The sequence below is a fragment of the Sorex fumeus genome, unplaced genomic scaffold, assembly GCF_029834395.1.
Source record: "Sorex fumeus unplaced genomic scaffold, SorFum_2.1 ptg000033l, whole genome shotgun sequence".
NCBI classification, from domain to species: Eukaryota; Metazoa; Chordata; class Mammalia; order Eulipotyphla; family Soricidae; genus Sorex; species Sorex fumeus.
Genome location: NW_026606090.1, coordinates 4,338,565 through 4,356,265, shown reverse-complemented (window position 1 = coordinate 4,356,265; position 17,701 = coordinate 4,338,565). Strand labels below are relative to the sequence as shown.

The 17,701-nt window shown below is 41.2% G+C and overlaps 1 protein-coding gene across 1 annotated transcript in view; it reads left to right on the top strand.

Annotated features, from left to right (window-relative positions):
* Positions 1–422: 422 nt before the first annotated feature.
* LOC130026079 (bifunctional heparan sulfate N-deacetylase/N-sulfotransferase 3) overlaps positions 423–17,701 on the top strand; it is a 158,456-nt gene continuing 141,177 nt past the window's right edge. Inside the window, exons 1-2 of the mRNA XM_056116770.1 lie at positions 423–553; positions 15,465–16,629. Of these exons, the coding sequence (XP_055972745.1) occupies positions 15,607–16,629 (1,023 nt within the window). The 5' untranslated portion in view covers positions 423–553; positions 15,465–15,606. The remainder of the gene's footprint in view (positions 554–15,464; positions 16,630–17,701) is intronic.

Sequence of the window (17,701 nt, the reverse complement as noted above, 5' to 3'; positions counted from 1 at the left end):
GGGTCCTGAAAGCGACTCTCGGATTTAATCAGTCTGTGCCTCTCCTGGCTCTGAAGCACGTTGGCAATCAGACGATGCAAGGATGCAGCCTCCCGGAGAAGTGTAGGTGGGTAAAGATGAGCCTGAAAGTTTGGCATGGTGTGGGGATGTGTTTGTGCCTATCTGGCAGCCTGTTAACTCTTCCGCTAGTCAGAAAATTAACATTTAAAATATTCTTGGAGGAATAGTACAAGTTCACGGCTGCATTCGGGCAGCGTGTTATTCATCAGCGTAGTTAGCATCTGTCTCCCCGAAGTGGTACCAAAGCTGGTCCCTTGGCGTTGGCGCTTGTGTGTGACACTCTTGCCCTCTAGTGCCTCACCAGCTTGGTAGCAGTTTGATGGCTAATATTAATAAGATGTTACATAACACAAAGGTACCGGGCCAGAGCTGCTATTGCTGCCACTTGGAAAGCCAAAAAGCCTCCGCTGATGCTCGTGGCGGCTGCTCTTTCCGTTTCTTTTCAATCCATCGAAACTTTCCTCACTTTCAGCTCTTTCCACTGTAATACCAGGTAAGTGCGTCTATTTATTTACATTGAACATTAAATATCTCATGCATAAATTTCAGTAAGAGAAGGCAACTTTGTTTTCACTTGACATAAGCTTTTCAAGATTGAATAAGGAGTGTCGAGTTTGAGTCTTGGAGAAGTACAGCATTTTAATTAAGTGAAACAAAGAAATACCTCATTATTCTGGGGTAACTTTAAAGCTCCTCTTTCAGAGAAATGAAGTGCTAAGGAGAGGACTCTTGGAATTGTTTTGAGATTTCCACAAGCAACTTGTTCTGTAGCAGATTTGTTAAACAAAATACATGTCTGTTTGATAGACTAGAAATTTGTAATCAACAGTGGAGATTCAATCTATACCTGTCCATCTGTAAAGATCCTTAACAAATCTATCTGAAAGAAGTTCATTGTATTAACATTATTTAAAATTTCACTAAAATCAAATGCAACTAGATAAAATAACCAGCTTAGGCATTAAATACTGAAGCTGTGAATGAAAAGGAAAAAAGAAGTCTTCTATTTAATAAAACCACTTTTAAAAATAAGCAAATTATACCCTTTAAGGAATTTAACTGTATCCTTTCCTAACTAGTTCTCTTAATATCTGGAAACTATTTAAGCCTCAAACTTGTTTGAAGTTGAAATTTTATCCCTATTTTTATAAACATATTGGAGTAAAGCAACATTTATAATCTGGAAGAGTTTTGAGAAATCAGTTCTAAGCAATGTAAATAGCTACAGCTTAGTATTGGGCTAAACTATAAGGCAAATATTGGAACACATGTGAAACTAATTTCAAATCTGCTTTTTCTCTGACCCAAGAAAATATCATACTATCAACTATTGAATAATGCAGTTTAGCCCAGAGTAGGATGATAAAAAGAAGCTCTCCGACATCTGATATTCAGCTGAAGGGCATCCCCTCCCCCAGTTCTTCATGGCTTCCTCCAAATATCATAATTGAGAAACAGATTTTGAAAAAACATCTGAAAGCTTCTTTTGAGGAAAAATTAAATCAAGAGACTTATCTAAACAAAAACTCCTAGTTAGATTAAATATTCCCCAGTTGATACAGTGTCTACCATCTCTGGGATACTTTTGTTTCTTTTTTATGGCCTTGAGGTAAAATAAAAGGTTTTTTTTTTCCTATGAGGAAGTGCTAACATTAAACTGATCACATGAGTTACTTTATAGTGTTAGAGTGAGAGTTACTCTACTAGGGTTTCTATAATGTTTTAGATAAGACAAAACTTTGATCTCTTCTGGAGAAATTGGCTATTGTTCAATCCCACTTGTAGTTTACCTTCTCCTATTTTCTTGAGAAAATTATTAATTCTGAAGATTACAAACAATCTATTATTTTTGGTACAACTGAAAATATACTGGAAAAAATTGGAAAGAGACAATCAGAGTCCTGAGTTTCTTTATTCTGGACATATCTGGTGCAGAAATTATTATGGGATAGAATTTAAATATTTGGTGATTGGGTTGTCATTCCAAAATTGTAAAACCATAAATAAATTACAATTTTTCCCTTTAGTTCAGAAAATTTTATAATATAGTTGAGTTTCAACTGCTCTTTGGTGATTAGTGTCAACTTTGAAATTAAATATCTATCTTTGAGGTATAAAACATGCAAAGTGGGGAGAAGAGAAGCTTGCAGGATAATATATTCAAAGAAAACTGTATTTAAATACTTAATATCTGGAAACTATTTAAGCCTCAACCTTTTTTGAAGTTGAAATTTTATCCCTATTTTTATAAACATATTGAAGTAAAGCAACATTTATAATCTGGAAGAGTTTTGAGAAATCAGTTCTAAGCAATGTAATGTAATGACCTGTAAGCACTATAAAATCAGGGGAATGGTGTGAATGGTAAAAGCACTATTCTCAACTAAATGAATGCCTTGGATTTTTCAGTTGCCTAGTGGTGTCTCCAGTAGGGTAAAAAAGTGAAAGTTTACTTTTGCCATGATGTGGTTATAGAAGATGAGCACTCACACTGAAATTCATAAAAACAGAACACTTGTCTGCATTAAAGGATGCCACCAGGCTACAAACATAATAGCTTGTGTCGCAATGATGGTTATTCAAAGTTGTTTTATCACTGGTTTCTCTTGGAATACCCAAGAATAGGTTTTAGAAAGCCAATTGATTGGTTGGTTGGTTGGTTGGACTGTTAAAATAAAAACAGTATCCTTATGTTCTGGGATATTATAATGAATGATTCATCCCTCCATGTTACTTAACAATTTTGCATCAATTTCATGTAAATTGCATAACTAGGAAAATTGCATGTAAATTGCATAACTAGGAAAAAAATGCCAGGCTTCTCTACAACCATTAGCTATAGATATCTTTCCATAAAAACTTATACACATTACCAAGGGCTATAATTCTGTTACCTGTTGCTCAATAAGCTCTTAATAATCAAACGTTCAAGTCCTATATACTAAGACCTCTAAGAATCGTGATGATGATACCCATTTTTCACATTGCATTTTTTTCTATGATCATGTTTGAGAATGACATGAAGCTAGATGTGGAATCCAAACCAAGTTATCATGAGTAACCTGGTCTTAGACATTGCCCTTGCAGACGATGGCTTGTGGTCTCTCACCTGGAAAATGGGGGGGGGGGGGGGAATCTCAAAGACCCATTCCTCACCTCTTTGTTTTCCAACATTGTCAAGGTGGGGGTTGGGGCAAATAGACATGAAAATATTAGAGGATAATACTGAATTTAACACACTGACAAGTGTTTTTATCCAGATTTATAGTAGATCTCATTAACACCTAGCAGTGTTCAGAGACTCTTCCTGTTGCACTTCTCTGGGTGTGTGTGGGTGGAGCCCCTGATGGTGGTTGGGAAACCATGTGGTGGCTAGCACACCTCCCTCCTGCAAAATGTATGCTCATCCCTTTGATCTCTCAAGTCCTGATACAAATTGTTTCAATGTGGTTAATACTAATGGACTGATTTCCAGGTAGCAGGCACTGTTCTACACACTTCATTTATTGCTTGTTAGCTCATGATGTACTTGTCACATAAGTGTTCCATGTGATACTCTTAGTTCCATTTCACAAATGAAGACATTGAGACACTGAGAGGTTATCAACCTAAGATCACATCCCTGGCAAGGGGTAATTTTGGGACACAATATGACTCTGATTCCAGCCCATGTTCTCAACTGCTGTATGACACTCTCCCTCTGGAGGTTCTCAAATATTTGTTCTTGAGGTGCCTCATGACATAATAGAGGCAATTTATATGCCATTCCAATCATTCCTACCACTTTACCCTGAATACAAAATGACCACTCACTCAGTCGAGAGCTATTTGGACAGCACCCTGCTGTTTTACCAGGCTTATTGCAGTGTCTTGGACAAGTACATATGGTGCCCTGCCTAAGGAACTATGCACAGTCTAGTTCAGATGACTGCTTTTTCTTCTTCTGGAATCCCAACTGGTTGATAGTCACCTGTGACAATCTAAAAATTCTAAAAGGAAGAATTTTTCGGACTTCTTCATGGGCCATCCATTGGATAGACAGTAATAGTACCAGGAGTTATGTCCACTCAGCATTCCCCTGAATTTCTTTCCTTCTTTATTGCTCCTCTGATAATTTTATATCATCTTCTCTATACAGAATGATTTAGGCTACCCTGCAACCCCCCCCCCAAAAAAAAATCAAACAGGTGATCTGTAACTGTATGTCTTAGGATGTGAAGAAACAATGAAAGACTGAACTAATACTCCCTTGTCCCCATGACTCTGAAAAGCACAGAGAGACTAGGGACTAGATTGTATCCTGAACACAGCACTGGCAGTTGTCATACCATCCTGTTATTGATGTGTATATTCTAGCTCAATTCAAGAGGACATAGGCATATATCCCCCCTGCCTCGCCCTTTAAGTTTGACTGACTGAACAAACAAGGAGCTGAAAAAATGCTTCTTTTCTCTTGCCTCACTGGATACTGAGGACAATGAACAAAATATATTCTTTCCTTCATGATTTCTAAATACAAAGGAGGAGGGGGAATTAAAATAAAAGTCTTTTGCCATTGTTACTGTTCTAAACAAAGCTAGTATGGCTTTTCTCCCATCTATCATTTTTGTTTAAATCCCATTTCTAGAGAGTTCCTTCTTGATTGCCATCCATGCAAATCATCTTACTTGTCTACCACAGCAGTGTTCAATTAATATGACACAGTTTCACATTTTCCCAGAGAAAATCATGTTATTTCTTGATTTTTAATATTACTAAATTAGTTTTAGCAAACTCATATAACATATTTGAGGTCTCATGATGCATTTTTCAGCAGTATAAGATATATTCCATTTTTGAGAAAGAGGAATACTGTCAAGATCTTTTAAATATCTTTCATTTATGTTAGAACCTGAAGTTCTTTAGTTATTAATACTCATTTTCCAGATGGCAGTCTTTTTTCACATTTCTGGTACTGCCAACTTTAACATGATTCTACTTCACTTAGAAATTGATTTTTCCCTTGGGATGATGCGGGGAAAGAGTTTACAGTGACAAGAGACACTTCCTTTGCAGATGCTGTGATACTCAGCAAAATGTATGTTTGTATATGTTCATTTCTTCACTGTATCTATGGAATGACCATTAATTTTTAAAAAATGCTAAGTCCCACTGCCTTTTGTTAATGGTGGGTAATTAAATAATTACTAATGTTCCCTTGGTGGAAAACAGATGTTTTCTGCTTTGAAAAACAGACACATTGCAAAACAACTCTAACCATACTCAACCTTCAACTTCTCATAGAAAAATGGGGAAAGTAAGTATTGGAGTAAGTCAGTAAGAGATAAACTATAAATATGACAGATATATAATTGGGGGTGCAGGGGGTTACTGTCACTCATGGTTTTATAGTGCCCCCTGAGGCCATGAAGGTATATGTTCATTGAGGATAGTGTGGCTTAATGACCTCCTAGTTATGAATGCAGTTGATATTTATAAAATTTAATAGAGTCCCTTCCCCCTGTCATTTAGTGTATCTAGTGGAGTGTTCATCCCTCAAACCCAGAGCTGACATCAAGAACAGATATATGAACAGTGTCTAAATGATATAAAAATCCATGCTTTCCATAAACAAAGAAGTAGGGGGGAGGTAAGGGGGGGGAAGAACTGGGATATTGGTGGAGAGAAGTGGACACTATTCATAAAAATTCATAAATTTCAAAAAAATCATAAAATTCAAAAATTCAAAAAATTCATAAAAAGTGAAGGAATTGGTGATGTAATATTGTATGCCTGAAATGCAATACTTTTGATAGCTTTGTAATTCATGGTGACTCAAGTTTTTTAAGGGGGTTGGAAGGAGAAGGTGAATGTTAAGTCCAGATGCTAACAGAGGCGTGTTTCCAATCTATGAAAAAACGTCACATAGAAAATGACATGACTATATCTAGTTCTAACTCTTGGAGAACCCGGCAGGCTACCGAAAGTATCCTGCCTGCACGGCAGAGTCTGGCAAACTCCCCGTGGAGTATTCAATATGCCAAAACCCAGTAACAATAATGGGTCTCATTACCCTGACCACAAAAGAGCCTCAAATGTGACACTTTCTAAAATCTCAGGGCTAGGACGAAGAAGACGTTACTGGTGCCTGCTCGAGGAAATAGATGAACAACAGGAAGACAGTGATACAGTGATTTATAACCACAGAACATAATAGAAATATAATGCAAATATTGCAAATATAAGAGTGTGTTACATAGAGACTAACAAGCCTGAGAGAAAAATAAAAATCAGAAACCTTTGGGAGCTTAGCACCAATAGGATTCTGAGGATAAAACCAAAGAAAGCAATGGGGAGAAAAGCTGCCAAAGAGAACTGACTGATATAAGGCTCTGATTCATAAAAAGTATGATTTGGGGATGTAAACAGGGCCAATGGAGGATGCATTTGTTGGAACTATGTGGGAAACATACCATTGACTCAAGCCTGAGATGGACAAGTCAGAAGCATCCTTCAAGGAGTCTTGTGGGACATGTAAGGGAATTTAGTTTAATAGACAGCCCTTGATGGGTGTTCAGCTGGGAAAAAATAAGCAGATTTGCACTTCAGTGCTCTACAAAGAAAGGCACACAAGGAGACAGGAATGTTTGTGGAGAGTCTTTTCTTGCACTTGCCCAAATGAGCATGGCGTTGTCTGGATCTAGAGCGAAGTGTACTCCGTCATAGTCGTTTTGAGAAATTGAAAGGAGTGAACTTGGGTGCCTTGAGGTAAGCAGATATAAAGGAAAAGAAGTTGTTAAGGATAAGTCACTGGGTGGTTGTGGGAAGATGGAGACAGTTTCAGAGAGCTGATCATAAATCCAATCTTGGAAAGGTTGTATTTGCTTGTATATGATTCCAGGGGTGCCACAACATAGCTGCCAGATAATAAGAAAGGACAGTTTCTATGAGTTGCTGTTATTGTACCAACTTGATTGCTCTATTTGAAACCCCTATGGTGAAGAGGAAGTATGGTTGAATTGCAACTAAGCATTTGGCATGTGTTGAAGCACAGAAGATAATGAAAACCAGAAAGCACGGAAGCACATCTGGAGAAAGAGAAGCAGCCAAGGATGGCCACAGTACCAGCCCAGTTGAGTCTCCACCTTCGCTCTTAGATCCATGGACCACACAATTCTAAATATGTCCTTCCCGTGCTCTCTACAATGCTGTTTATTTCACAGTACTTGCAGCTGTCTCCTTGTGAACTAAATCCCTAATGTATTTCTGTTCGCCATCTTCAGGATATTCCTTATTTGATGACTGAGTTATCATCATTGCCATCAAACAAAATTTATCTTCAGTATATTCATTCTATGTGCCAGACACCTTTCTAGAGCTTCTTTTAGCCAATCTCATACTCCTCATCAGAACCCTGTGAAGTTCATGTGAACATTCTCACTCTCACTGGAGGAAGCTACAGCATCTGCAGGTAATAGTCGTGTGATATCCACCTCCCTACAGGTGACAGCACAAAAGGGACATGACGTATTTTACAGTCGCCTTGGTCAGATACCCCTGTGTTCAGTGCAACCAGCATGAGCTCAGGCTATATATAGTTAGTTTTCACTGATCATATCTGCGTTGCTGCTGTAGTTATCTTACATTTCCATAGATCATCACTGTCTTCTGGTGCCATACAGACAGTCCTAATGAAGTCATATTTATAAGTGGTCCAACCCTGCAAATTTCCCACACCTACAATAACTATTCAAAACTGCCTGCTAACTGGTTTTTAGATTTTCTACCAGTTGAATCTAGTTTCTGGGTTGTTTTGGAATATCATAGTGGTCAAATAGTTCTCCAAATGTTATGAATAACTCTCAACTCTGTACTTCTCAAGACAGTTACGCCAATGGGAACTTTGACAGAAGCCACAGGGCCTGTTGTTAGTCATTCAGAGACCTCTTCAGATCCCACATAATTCTGTCACTTTCATTGTATTTTCATTTTTAATTATGTTTTCATCATATTTATTGTACTTCAAGGAAAAAATCACCACTGAGGTGTGTGCCTGTTGTTCTTTAAAAAAATGAATAAATGTTTTATCCCTGTTTCTGTTTGAAAGAGAATTTGGAAAAATGCAAGCCCTATGCCCTTGGAAATTTCAGCTGAACAAGAAAAAGGGACATTAAACTAAATATTTCTATTTAGTAAGAGTTATGATAAATACCTTAGATGAAAAGTTATGTGAATTAAAGCACAAGATCTTGGATAGGTCTCAAGGAGGGACGCAGTGGGGTTGATCAGGAAAGTCTTTCCTGCAGAATTGGGTTCAGATAACAGAACACGATCTGCCTATGAGCTGTCAATCGAAAGCATTTTCATGTCTCTTTATTTTTTTTGTTTTGTTTTCTTTTTTTTTTTAATTTTTATTAGTGAGACACCATGAGGTACAGTTGTAGACATACAAATTTTTGTGCTTGGGTTTCAATTATACAATGATCAAATACCCATCCCTCCACCAGTGCCCATTTCCCACCACCACGGATCCCAGTATCCCTCCCACCCCCCCATTCCCTCCATCCCACCCTGCCTCTGTGGCAGGGCATTCCCTTTTGTTCTCTCACTTCTATTGGGTGTTGTGGTTTGCAAAAGAGGCAACGGGTAGCAATCATGTTTGGTCTATAGTCTACTTTCAGCATGCTTCTCCCATCTTGGGAGGATCCTCCCAACACCCTTCACTTAGTGCTCCCTTCTCTATCTGAGCTCCCTTTTCCCCTAGCATGTGTGGCTGGCCTCCAAGCCATGGGGTAAAACTCCTGATACTAATGTCGGCCATTCTTGGGTGTTAAAAGTATCATGTTAAGCGAAATGACTCAGAAAAAAAAGGGATAGACTTAGAAAAATTGCATTCATCTGGGGAACATAAAGTTTCATGTCTCTTTAAAAGAACATGTTAACCTTCATCTATGTTGTAGAACTCTGGGATTCTGCACTGTCCCCCTAGACCATTAAGTCACGTGTCTGCATGTCAAATACACATTATGATCTCAAACCAGTGTCCCTTCTACACTTCCGAATTTCTGTGACTAGCAATATTCATTCTAGATCCCAAAACTGCCTGCTTCCCCCAACTGTAACTTAAGAGCAATCATGCCTTTTTGTGTTTTCTCCCAAATCTTAGTTTTTATTTTCTGCAGAATCTCAAAACCGGGCACATCCCATCCCCAATCTGGATTAGGCAATGGTCCATGACTCCACCATCTTACTTGTGTTTTAGGGGACAGGAAATACTCTTTATCCTCAGTACAGCATCCTTCTAGAAGTGGGTCTCCACCCAGCTTCTCTAAACACGGCTTTTATTGTCTCACTTCTGTACAGATACATCCAGTACTATTGCCAAGTGGATGCGCCCATGCATCACCACCTCGCCCAAGGACATTCATTAATCTGCAGCCCTCTTTCAAATAGCATTCCCCTCTGCAACCCAGCACACAGGGTTCTGCCTTTACTCCACTTTCATTCCCAGATAAACACCTGGTAATCACACTCTTTCTGCAGCCTTGCCAAGTTGGTTCTGCCTTATCACAGCAACCTGATACCCAAATTCTGCCCCCCCCCCCGCCAAAGCACCATGTGTCTTAGAAACTGCTGCTTGCTTTCCTGAACTTCATCAATCTCCACTGTCCTGAAATTAGCAGAAGTTACAGTCAGTGGTACATAAATCACTACTTATTATGTGCAATTCTAGCTTGACTGGCATTTTCCAAGTCTCATTCCTCTCGGCAGAGATGCTTCTTCCAGAAGCAAGGATCATTCCCAACATGCCCTCTCTTGTGCTCCCAGCACTAAGTACAGCATTAAGTCCAAAGCAGCTGTCAATAAATACCCAATGAGTGACTGCAGCATAATTAATTGTCCCTGTCCCCCAGTGGCAGCGAAGGTTTCATAGGTACTAAAAGTGGCTTTTTCTCCTAGGATGGGATGGTATGATTGGATTTTCTCATTTATTACATCAAACAGATGCATCCAATCCGGCAAGTTGAGAGATAATAAAAATATATTAATAGGAAGATGTACCCTTAGAAATAACTCAAGGAATGATAATAAAGTAGAAATGTCAAATTAACTTGTAGGATTAATAAGCCATTGTATCCCAATAATTTTCCAGCCAGTGAGAGCTTCCTCTGTGCCTGGGGCTGACTGATAGACGCTGAGGCATTATCTCGCCTCTCTGCAGGTTTCCAGGTAGCGAGGGAGACTGACTTTAACAGAAGGTAATTATAATCATGGCAATAAGTATAAGCAGAGAAACATCCACAGTGACCTGTGTAACTTTGGCATTTTCACAAGTTTGGAAGGTCACAGAGGTAGGGAGGGGTGATGTGGAGGAAGCTAATTTTCTGGCTGTCCCTGTTCTCCTGATACCCAGTAGTGAGGAGAAAGAAACAGCGCCAGTCTGCCCTGCAGCTGTTCAGAGGCTCCCACCAGTGTCGGAAGTCGCCGATGTCTGTAGATTCCGACTCCACACCAGAGACTACATTTAGCCACAGCAAAGTGAGATGTTGCAAGGGGCTGGCTGAAGGAGGCTCTGATTGTGTCTATTTAGAATATAGTGGAACAAATCCAACCTTCAAGAATCCACATAGGAATTCCCTTGAGCTACAGGAGGAAACTCAAAAATAAAAATGTGTGTTTTATACCTGCTAATGGAAAAGGTGGCTTTGATAGGGTCTTAACAACCCTGCAATCTAAAAGAACAGTATTTCTTGCCACATTGCCTCCCCGAAGGTTAAGAACAGTTTGAGGGGGCCAAAAGAATAGCAGGTAGAGTGTTTGCCTTGCATGCGGGCAATTCAGACACCACACACGGTCGGTCCCTCAAACCTGCCAGGAGTGGTCACTGAGCACAGAGCTAGGAGTCAGCCCTGAGCATTGCTGGGTGTGGCCCAGAAACAAACAAAAGAGAGTAGTGTGAGATACATGCCTCTTTTCTTCTCATGACAGAAACCAAACTATCAAACACAGCTCTCAGAAATGGAACATGAGGTGAGACACTGTCTGGCCAGTGAAAGTCGCAGCTACAGCTGAGAGAGTCCATGGGAGACTAACCCTACCCACAGGGGGCCACTTCTCCAAATGAACTCTGGCTCCAGTGAGCACTCTTGATTATCTAGGTGATTTTTATTTGCTGAGAGGATGTCTAAGCAGTTGAGACTATTGAAGAAATACTGTGATCTTCCAGATGAGATTCTAGGTCTTGCCCCATCCCTTAATATTATTTGACTTGGTGAAGAGTGGTCCGCCATGGAGTTCACACAGAGCACCAACTTCCTTCCTGCTTCAGTTGCAATGTCCCTCAGATGGGCCCTTCCCCAGCCCCTATGATCTGTGCTCACCCCAAGTTCCTGACAGCCTGAGAGAGGGGGCACAGTGGGCTTGCCAGAGTCCACTCTTGAACACTGGATTTGGGGATCAAAAATGCCATTTTTGGTTCACTCATTTTCCAGAAAACTCTCACCCTGGTAGTATTATGCCACATCATAAAAGTAAAATGGCTCTCAGGGATTCCATAGCCGTAAGTTCTGGTGCTATCAAATATCTCCAAATACTCTTAGTTGCTCCTTCTTTATAAACTGGACAAAGTCACAGAGTCAATTGAGTTTCCCTCACTCTTTCTTCCTGTTCTCCATCAGTATGTTTTTCCCCATTTCTCCAGTCACTGCTGCTTCTGTGAACCCCCTCTATCTTAACGCTATTCCAGCCCCCAAAGCCCTGTCCCATCCTGTCTCTCTCGGAAACACTCCAAAGTCTCCCCGACAAACACCCTCTTCTCCTTGTTCTCTTCTCTATTGTTTGTAATTCTAATCAGTCTCTACTGCATAGTCTCTATCTTTAAGGTAATTTTTCCATTAAATATATGTATCTTAGGTAGAAAAAGTGACCCACAGATATGTGAATGATATAGATATCCTAAATATTTAAATGTGTAAGTGATATTGGGCAGAGCATCCTCCACCCAGATCCTCCAAATTCCAGTAGGCAGGGGTCACACCCACCAACTGCCCCTCTGGCGCCGTGTAATCCCATCAACGGCCAAGACTCAGAGACTATAAAACCTAGCTCCTGGAAGACAACAGTGCAGAATCTCCTGCCCCTGCGCCTGGCTGTCCTCGCTGGGGCCCCTTGGAGGGGAGCGGGTTGAGTCTCCCTCCCCTCCCCAACCAGAGCTCCGGCAGCCGAAGACCTCCAGAACCAGCCACCACCATGCTGAGACCACCCTCCACACACATGAAGTTACTGGCAGATGAACAAAGGCATGCAGGTTGAGATCTCCAGGGTTGAGATCTCCAAACCTGCTCGGATCGGGACTGAGCATCCTCCACCCAGATCCTCCAAATTCCAGTAGGCAGGGGTCACACCCACCAACTGGCCCCCTGGCACCATGTAATCCCATCAATGGCCAAGACTCAGAGACTATAAAACCCAGCTCCCAGAAGCGTGCGGCCACATTTGTAGCTGCGCTACATCTTATTATGACATATTATCTCATTCCTACTTTTGACAAACTGGCAGGCTACCGAATGTAACCTGCCCACATGGAAGAGTCTGGCAAACTCCCCGTGGCGTACCCAATATGCCAAATACCAGTAACAATGATGGGTCTCATTCTCCTAACCCTGAAAGATCCTTGAATATGGCACTTTTTAAAAAATCTCAGGGCTAGGACGAAGGAGATGTTACTGGGGCCTGCTCGAGGCAATTGACGAACAACAGGATGGCCATGATCGTGATCGTGATATTGGGAATCAGATGGGCTGGACACATAATGAGATTTGGAGACGACCACTGGACTAGAGCTGTTACTAACTGGATTCAATGGCATCTCAAAAGACCGCGTGGCCGCCCGCCTACCAGATGGTCAGACTTCTTCATCAAGACACTGAACGTTTGTTTTGAGGCTCTTCATGTTCCTAGAACGAACAGACGCCATTGGGCTACACTAGCATGCGACAGGGACAAATGGAGACGTTACTGGTGCCCACTCGAGAAAATCGACAATTAACGGGAAGTCGAGTGATCAAGTGATATTATACCATTGATATCAACATCTTATTTATTCTGTATATCTCAAAAATACTATATTACTTATAAAGATAAACAAATATCATTCAAAATATTGCTCATTTAATGGGTTGAAGAGCAGATTTTTAGAGCCAAAATGTTCTTGATGATTTGACCTCATTTGTTCTAACCTCATTTTACTTGGAATGACCTAACTGACAAGATGTGTTAGGACTAAAGAGACTGTCACTGTCACTGCCACTATCCTCCTGTTTGTTCATTGATTTGCTCGAGCGGGCCCAGTAACGTCTCCATTGTGACAACTGTTACTGTGTTTGGCATATCAAATACGTCACAGGTAGCTTTCCAGGCTTTTCCATGTGGGTGAGTTACTCTCAGTAGCTTGTCGGGCTCTCCGAGAGGGGCGGAGGAATCAAACTCGGGTTGGCTATGTTGGCTGCTTGCAAGGCAGACACCCTACCTACTGCGCTATCGCTCCAGCCCAGGACATGATAATAAAGAAAAAATTTTCATAAATCCTAATCTCATAGAAACACCAAAGACAATGATTACCACCAATGCTTGGATTTCTACCTGCCAGTTTTCAGCCTGCCTAAGGAAAACAAGAACTTTAATAGAAGAGTACTACATATCCAAAGCCAGAAAAATGGATAAGGAAGTTGTGTTACATATGTATAATGTACCATTACAAATCTATGAAAAAAGATGAAATCTTGTTATTTGCTGCAAGTTGGAAGAAACAAGAGGACATTAATGTTAAGAAAAAAGAAAGCCAGAGGAAAGAAAAATACTGGTTGGTCCCACTCATCTGTGGTCCAGAGAAACAAAACAAGGGAATAAACAGCATTGATGGATGACATAATCCTCACTTTTTAACAGAAAGTTGAAATTATCAAGAAGCAGGAGAAAGGGAGAGAGGAAGAGGGAGACCAGCACTAACAGGCCAGTGGTGAAGGGTCTTGGGTCCCTTCTTGATAGTGAAGGTCTAGTAATCACATACAGAGAAGCCATAGAATAATCACTGCTGCAACCATGTTATCTAAAATACAGTTCTGTTAAGAAAAAAAACGAAGAAGAGAAGAAAGTCCCAAGAATGTACAGCTCTGACAAATTTAAAGATGGTCAGAAAGATAGTTCCAAGATCTGTAGTACTGCCCACCATGTTCAGGTTCAATTTTTTTTAAAGCTTACTAAGACATAAAAAGGATTTAAAATTATGCCGTAACTGTGTGTTTAAAGAAGTTTTGTTGCTTTTAATTTTTTAAACACTTTCGGAGAACATTTTGGTATAACTGCTGAACCCATGTCATAAAATGGAAACTGGAAGGTAGAGAGTGTGAGTCGCTGGGTACATGTGTCCTGCCAAGAAGAACAGGAAGTCTCACAGATTCATGCCAGGGCTAAAGACAACCTGTGAAGTGTTTTCCCCCTCACTCTTGTCTCAGTAGAATACTATCCTGCTTAAAAAAAAAAACCACTGGATTGGTATTGGAACATAGTATGCTCAAAATTCAATTATGAATAACTGCAAGTCATGGTGTCTTAATAGAAAGTAAAACAACAAAAAACAAACAAAAAAACCTTCCTATGTAAATTCACCTTTCTAAAATCATCCTCTAACTTGCCTGCATTTTGAAATGGTTATTCTAAGACAGTGGGAAATCTCAAGCCTGGACCGTGAAAGGTCTGAAAAAATCCCATGGTCTGGCCCTGGTACATAATGCAGTGGAAGTAGGTGCTTCTCTTCCGCTGCCCATGGCCCACCTGCCTGTCCTGGATGGCCCATGAATGTAATAAACATCCAATGGCCCTCAATAGAAAATTATTTTCCCATCCCTGTTCTAGGGAAAGCAACTATAATAAAGTTAAATCACTATAATATTAATATAAATATAAATGCTGTATATATCCAATGACTAAAATCGATCAGCAGCTTCTCAGAAACAAAAGCTGTATTTTAATTTCCGCATTTAATGAAATAGGTACAAACTTCTGTGGCTTTCCAACATCTCTGCTTAAACACAAACACTTGCCATTGCATTATCTGATGTAACAGGTGATGGCTCACACTCGGGCCTTAAGACTATACTTTCTGCAGAGTTTGAGGCAAAGTTCACTGAGTAAAAGGAAATTTCTTGCTGGCGCACTGTCTTTTCTATGCTTGTGACAGAGACCCTTGGTTCAGCAAAACCTGTTTCTCATGCTGCTCTTCCATGTTCTCATAAGTCTGGGAATGAAAGGAGTCATTTCCTTCCTGCTGCAGACCTAAGGTGGGGCGCTTTGTTCCCATCAATGGGACTAGAGCATGTTTATTTTTATGCTGCAGACTGAACATTTGATATTCTCTTCTATTTCAGACCAGATTCCCTGTGAGTCCTGACCCAGCGATTCACATGTGCTGCAATGGTGACATAAACTATGGACTGAGCCTGCAACACCCACCGATTCTCTCCCCCACGCCCCTCTCTCTCTCCACGGCCCCTGCTCGCCCTCTCTTTTATGGTGCTTCTCTTGGGACCATCTGAGGCAAGTCGAGGCAGCATGAGTTTTATCATGAAGCTTCACAGACACTTCCAAAGGACGGTCATCCTGCTGGCCACGTTCTGCATGGTCAGCATCATCATCTCCGCCTACTACCTGTACAGCGGCTACAAGCAGGACAATGAGCTCTCGGAGATGGCCTCGGAGGTGGACTGCGGGGACTTCCAGCGCCCGCCCGACAGGCTGACGGAGGTGAAGCCAGTGAGGCCGTCGGAGGCCTGGAGGACAGACCTCACGGTGCTGGTGTTCGTGGAGAGCCAGTACTCGCCCCTGGGCCAAGACATCATCACGGTTCTGGAATCCAGCAGGTTCCAGTACCACGTGGAAATCGCTGCCGGGAAGGGCGACCTCCCGGCGCTGACGGAGAAGGTGAGGGGCAAATACGTTCTCATCATCTATGAGAATATTTCAAAGTACGTCAACATGGACTCGTGGAACCGCAGCCTTTTGGATAAATACTGCCTAGAATACGGTGTGGGCGTTATTGGCTTCCACAAGGCCAGCGAGAAAAACCCGCAGAGCCTGCAGCTGAAAGGCTTCCCCTTCTCCATCTACGGGAACCTGGCGGTCAGGGACTGCTGCATCAACCCGCATTCTCCCCTGCTCCACGTGACCAAATCGTCCAAGCTCGAAAAGGGTTCCTTACCTGGCACGGACTGGACCGTGTTCCAGATCAATCGCTCAGCCTACCAACCCGTCATCTTTGCCAAAGTCAAGACTCCGGAAAACCTGTCTCCTCCCATCTCCAAAGGTGCTTTCTACGCCACCGTCATCCACGACCTGGGGCTCCATGACGGCATTCAGCGGGTCCTTTTCGGCAATAACTTGAACTTCTGGCTGCACAAGCTCATCTTCATCGACGCTGTTTTCTTCTTGTCAGGGAAGAGACTGACTTTGACTTTGGACAGGTACATTCTCGTGGACATTGATGATATTTTTGTGGGAAAGGAGGGAACAAGAATGAATACCAATGATGTGAAGGTAAGTTCTATGGTCTCAAAGTTTCACAGTTGAGCTTGTCTCTCTGGAGATATTCCAGCTGTTTCTGTTTGCACAGGGCGAAGGGATGTCCGAGTTCATAGGATGTCTACTTTGTCAGAAACGTCGTGGGCAAACTGGGATAGTGGGTGACTTTGGTCTAGGTCATCTCCTGCTCCCCAAATCAAGAAAAATTAAAATTGTATGCCACAGGACTGAGTGCAGTAGAACCTTACAATGGTGAATAATTAATTAGTGGGAAATCATATTGTTGTGCTCTGGAATTCTTGTATCCCTTATATTCTAGGTTGACATGGGTGAGCAAGTAACACTTTTGTCACTTAACCAATTTCTCTCTGCCTGGTTTGTTCAATATATGCGAGGTAGATGTGAGATTACCAGCAATTCATTAACGGTCCCCAATTTTACTCTACAAGTGCATCCACAGGATAATTCCAGAATCAGCTTACTAGGACCACCACACATTTTCATCATTTTCATTTTCATTTTCAGGTCACCATTTTCATTCCACCTTTTTTCTTTCTGTATATTTGCTTTGACTTCTCCTGTGTTCCTGCATCCACCTCATCTCCAGTGCTTTCATTTTATTTTATGAGCTTTTTCCTCTTTGGACTCACTACTGTAATTACTCCAGTCCCCAAACAACAATGGAGCTCTGTTCCATCTGTGGAGTGTTTCTCTACGTATACTCCCTTCCTTTCTCTGGTGTTTGAATTTGTACAGCAGTGCTTCTTTAATCCCCCTATACATTTACATATTTATTTTTATGTAACTAGCTATTTCTATTTTTTCTCTCAACTATATATACTGAGCAGACTCAGCTTTCCCCCATAAAAAAGATAAGGAGAAAAACTCTGTGTGTAGGGATTAAACCAGCTGCATGGGGTATTGACCAAAAATTATCCCACCCCCCTCCTTATTTTCCCTCACTAAAAAAAAAAAAAAGCAAGCATTTGCTACTCTGCCTTGAATTAAATAATCTACTTAAACCAGGAAAACAGGTAACAGAGCCACACTGTTTCAGGAATCCTAAAACACAGGTATTTAAGTTCCC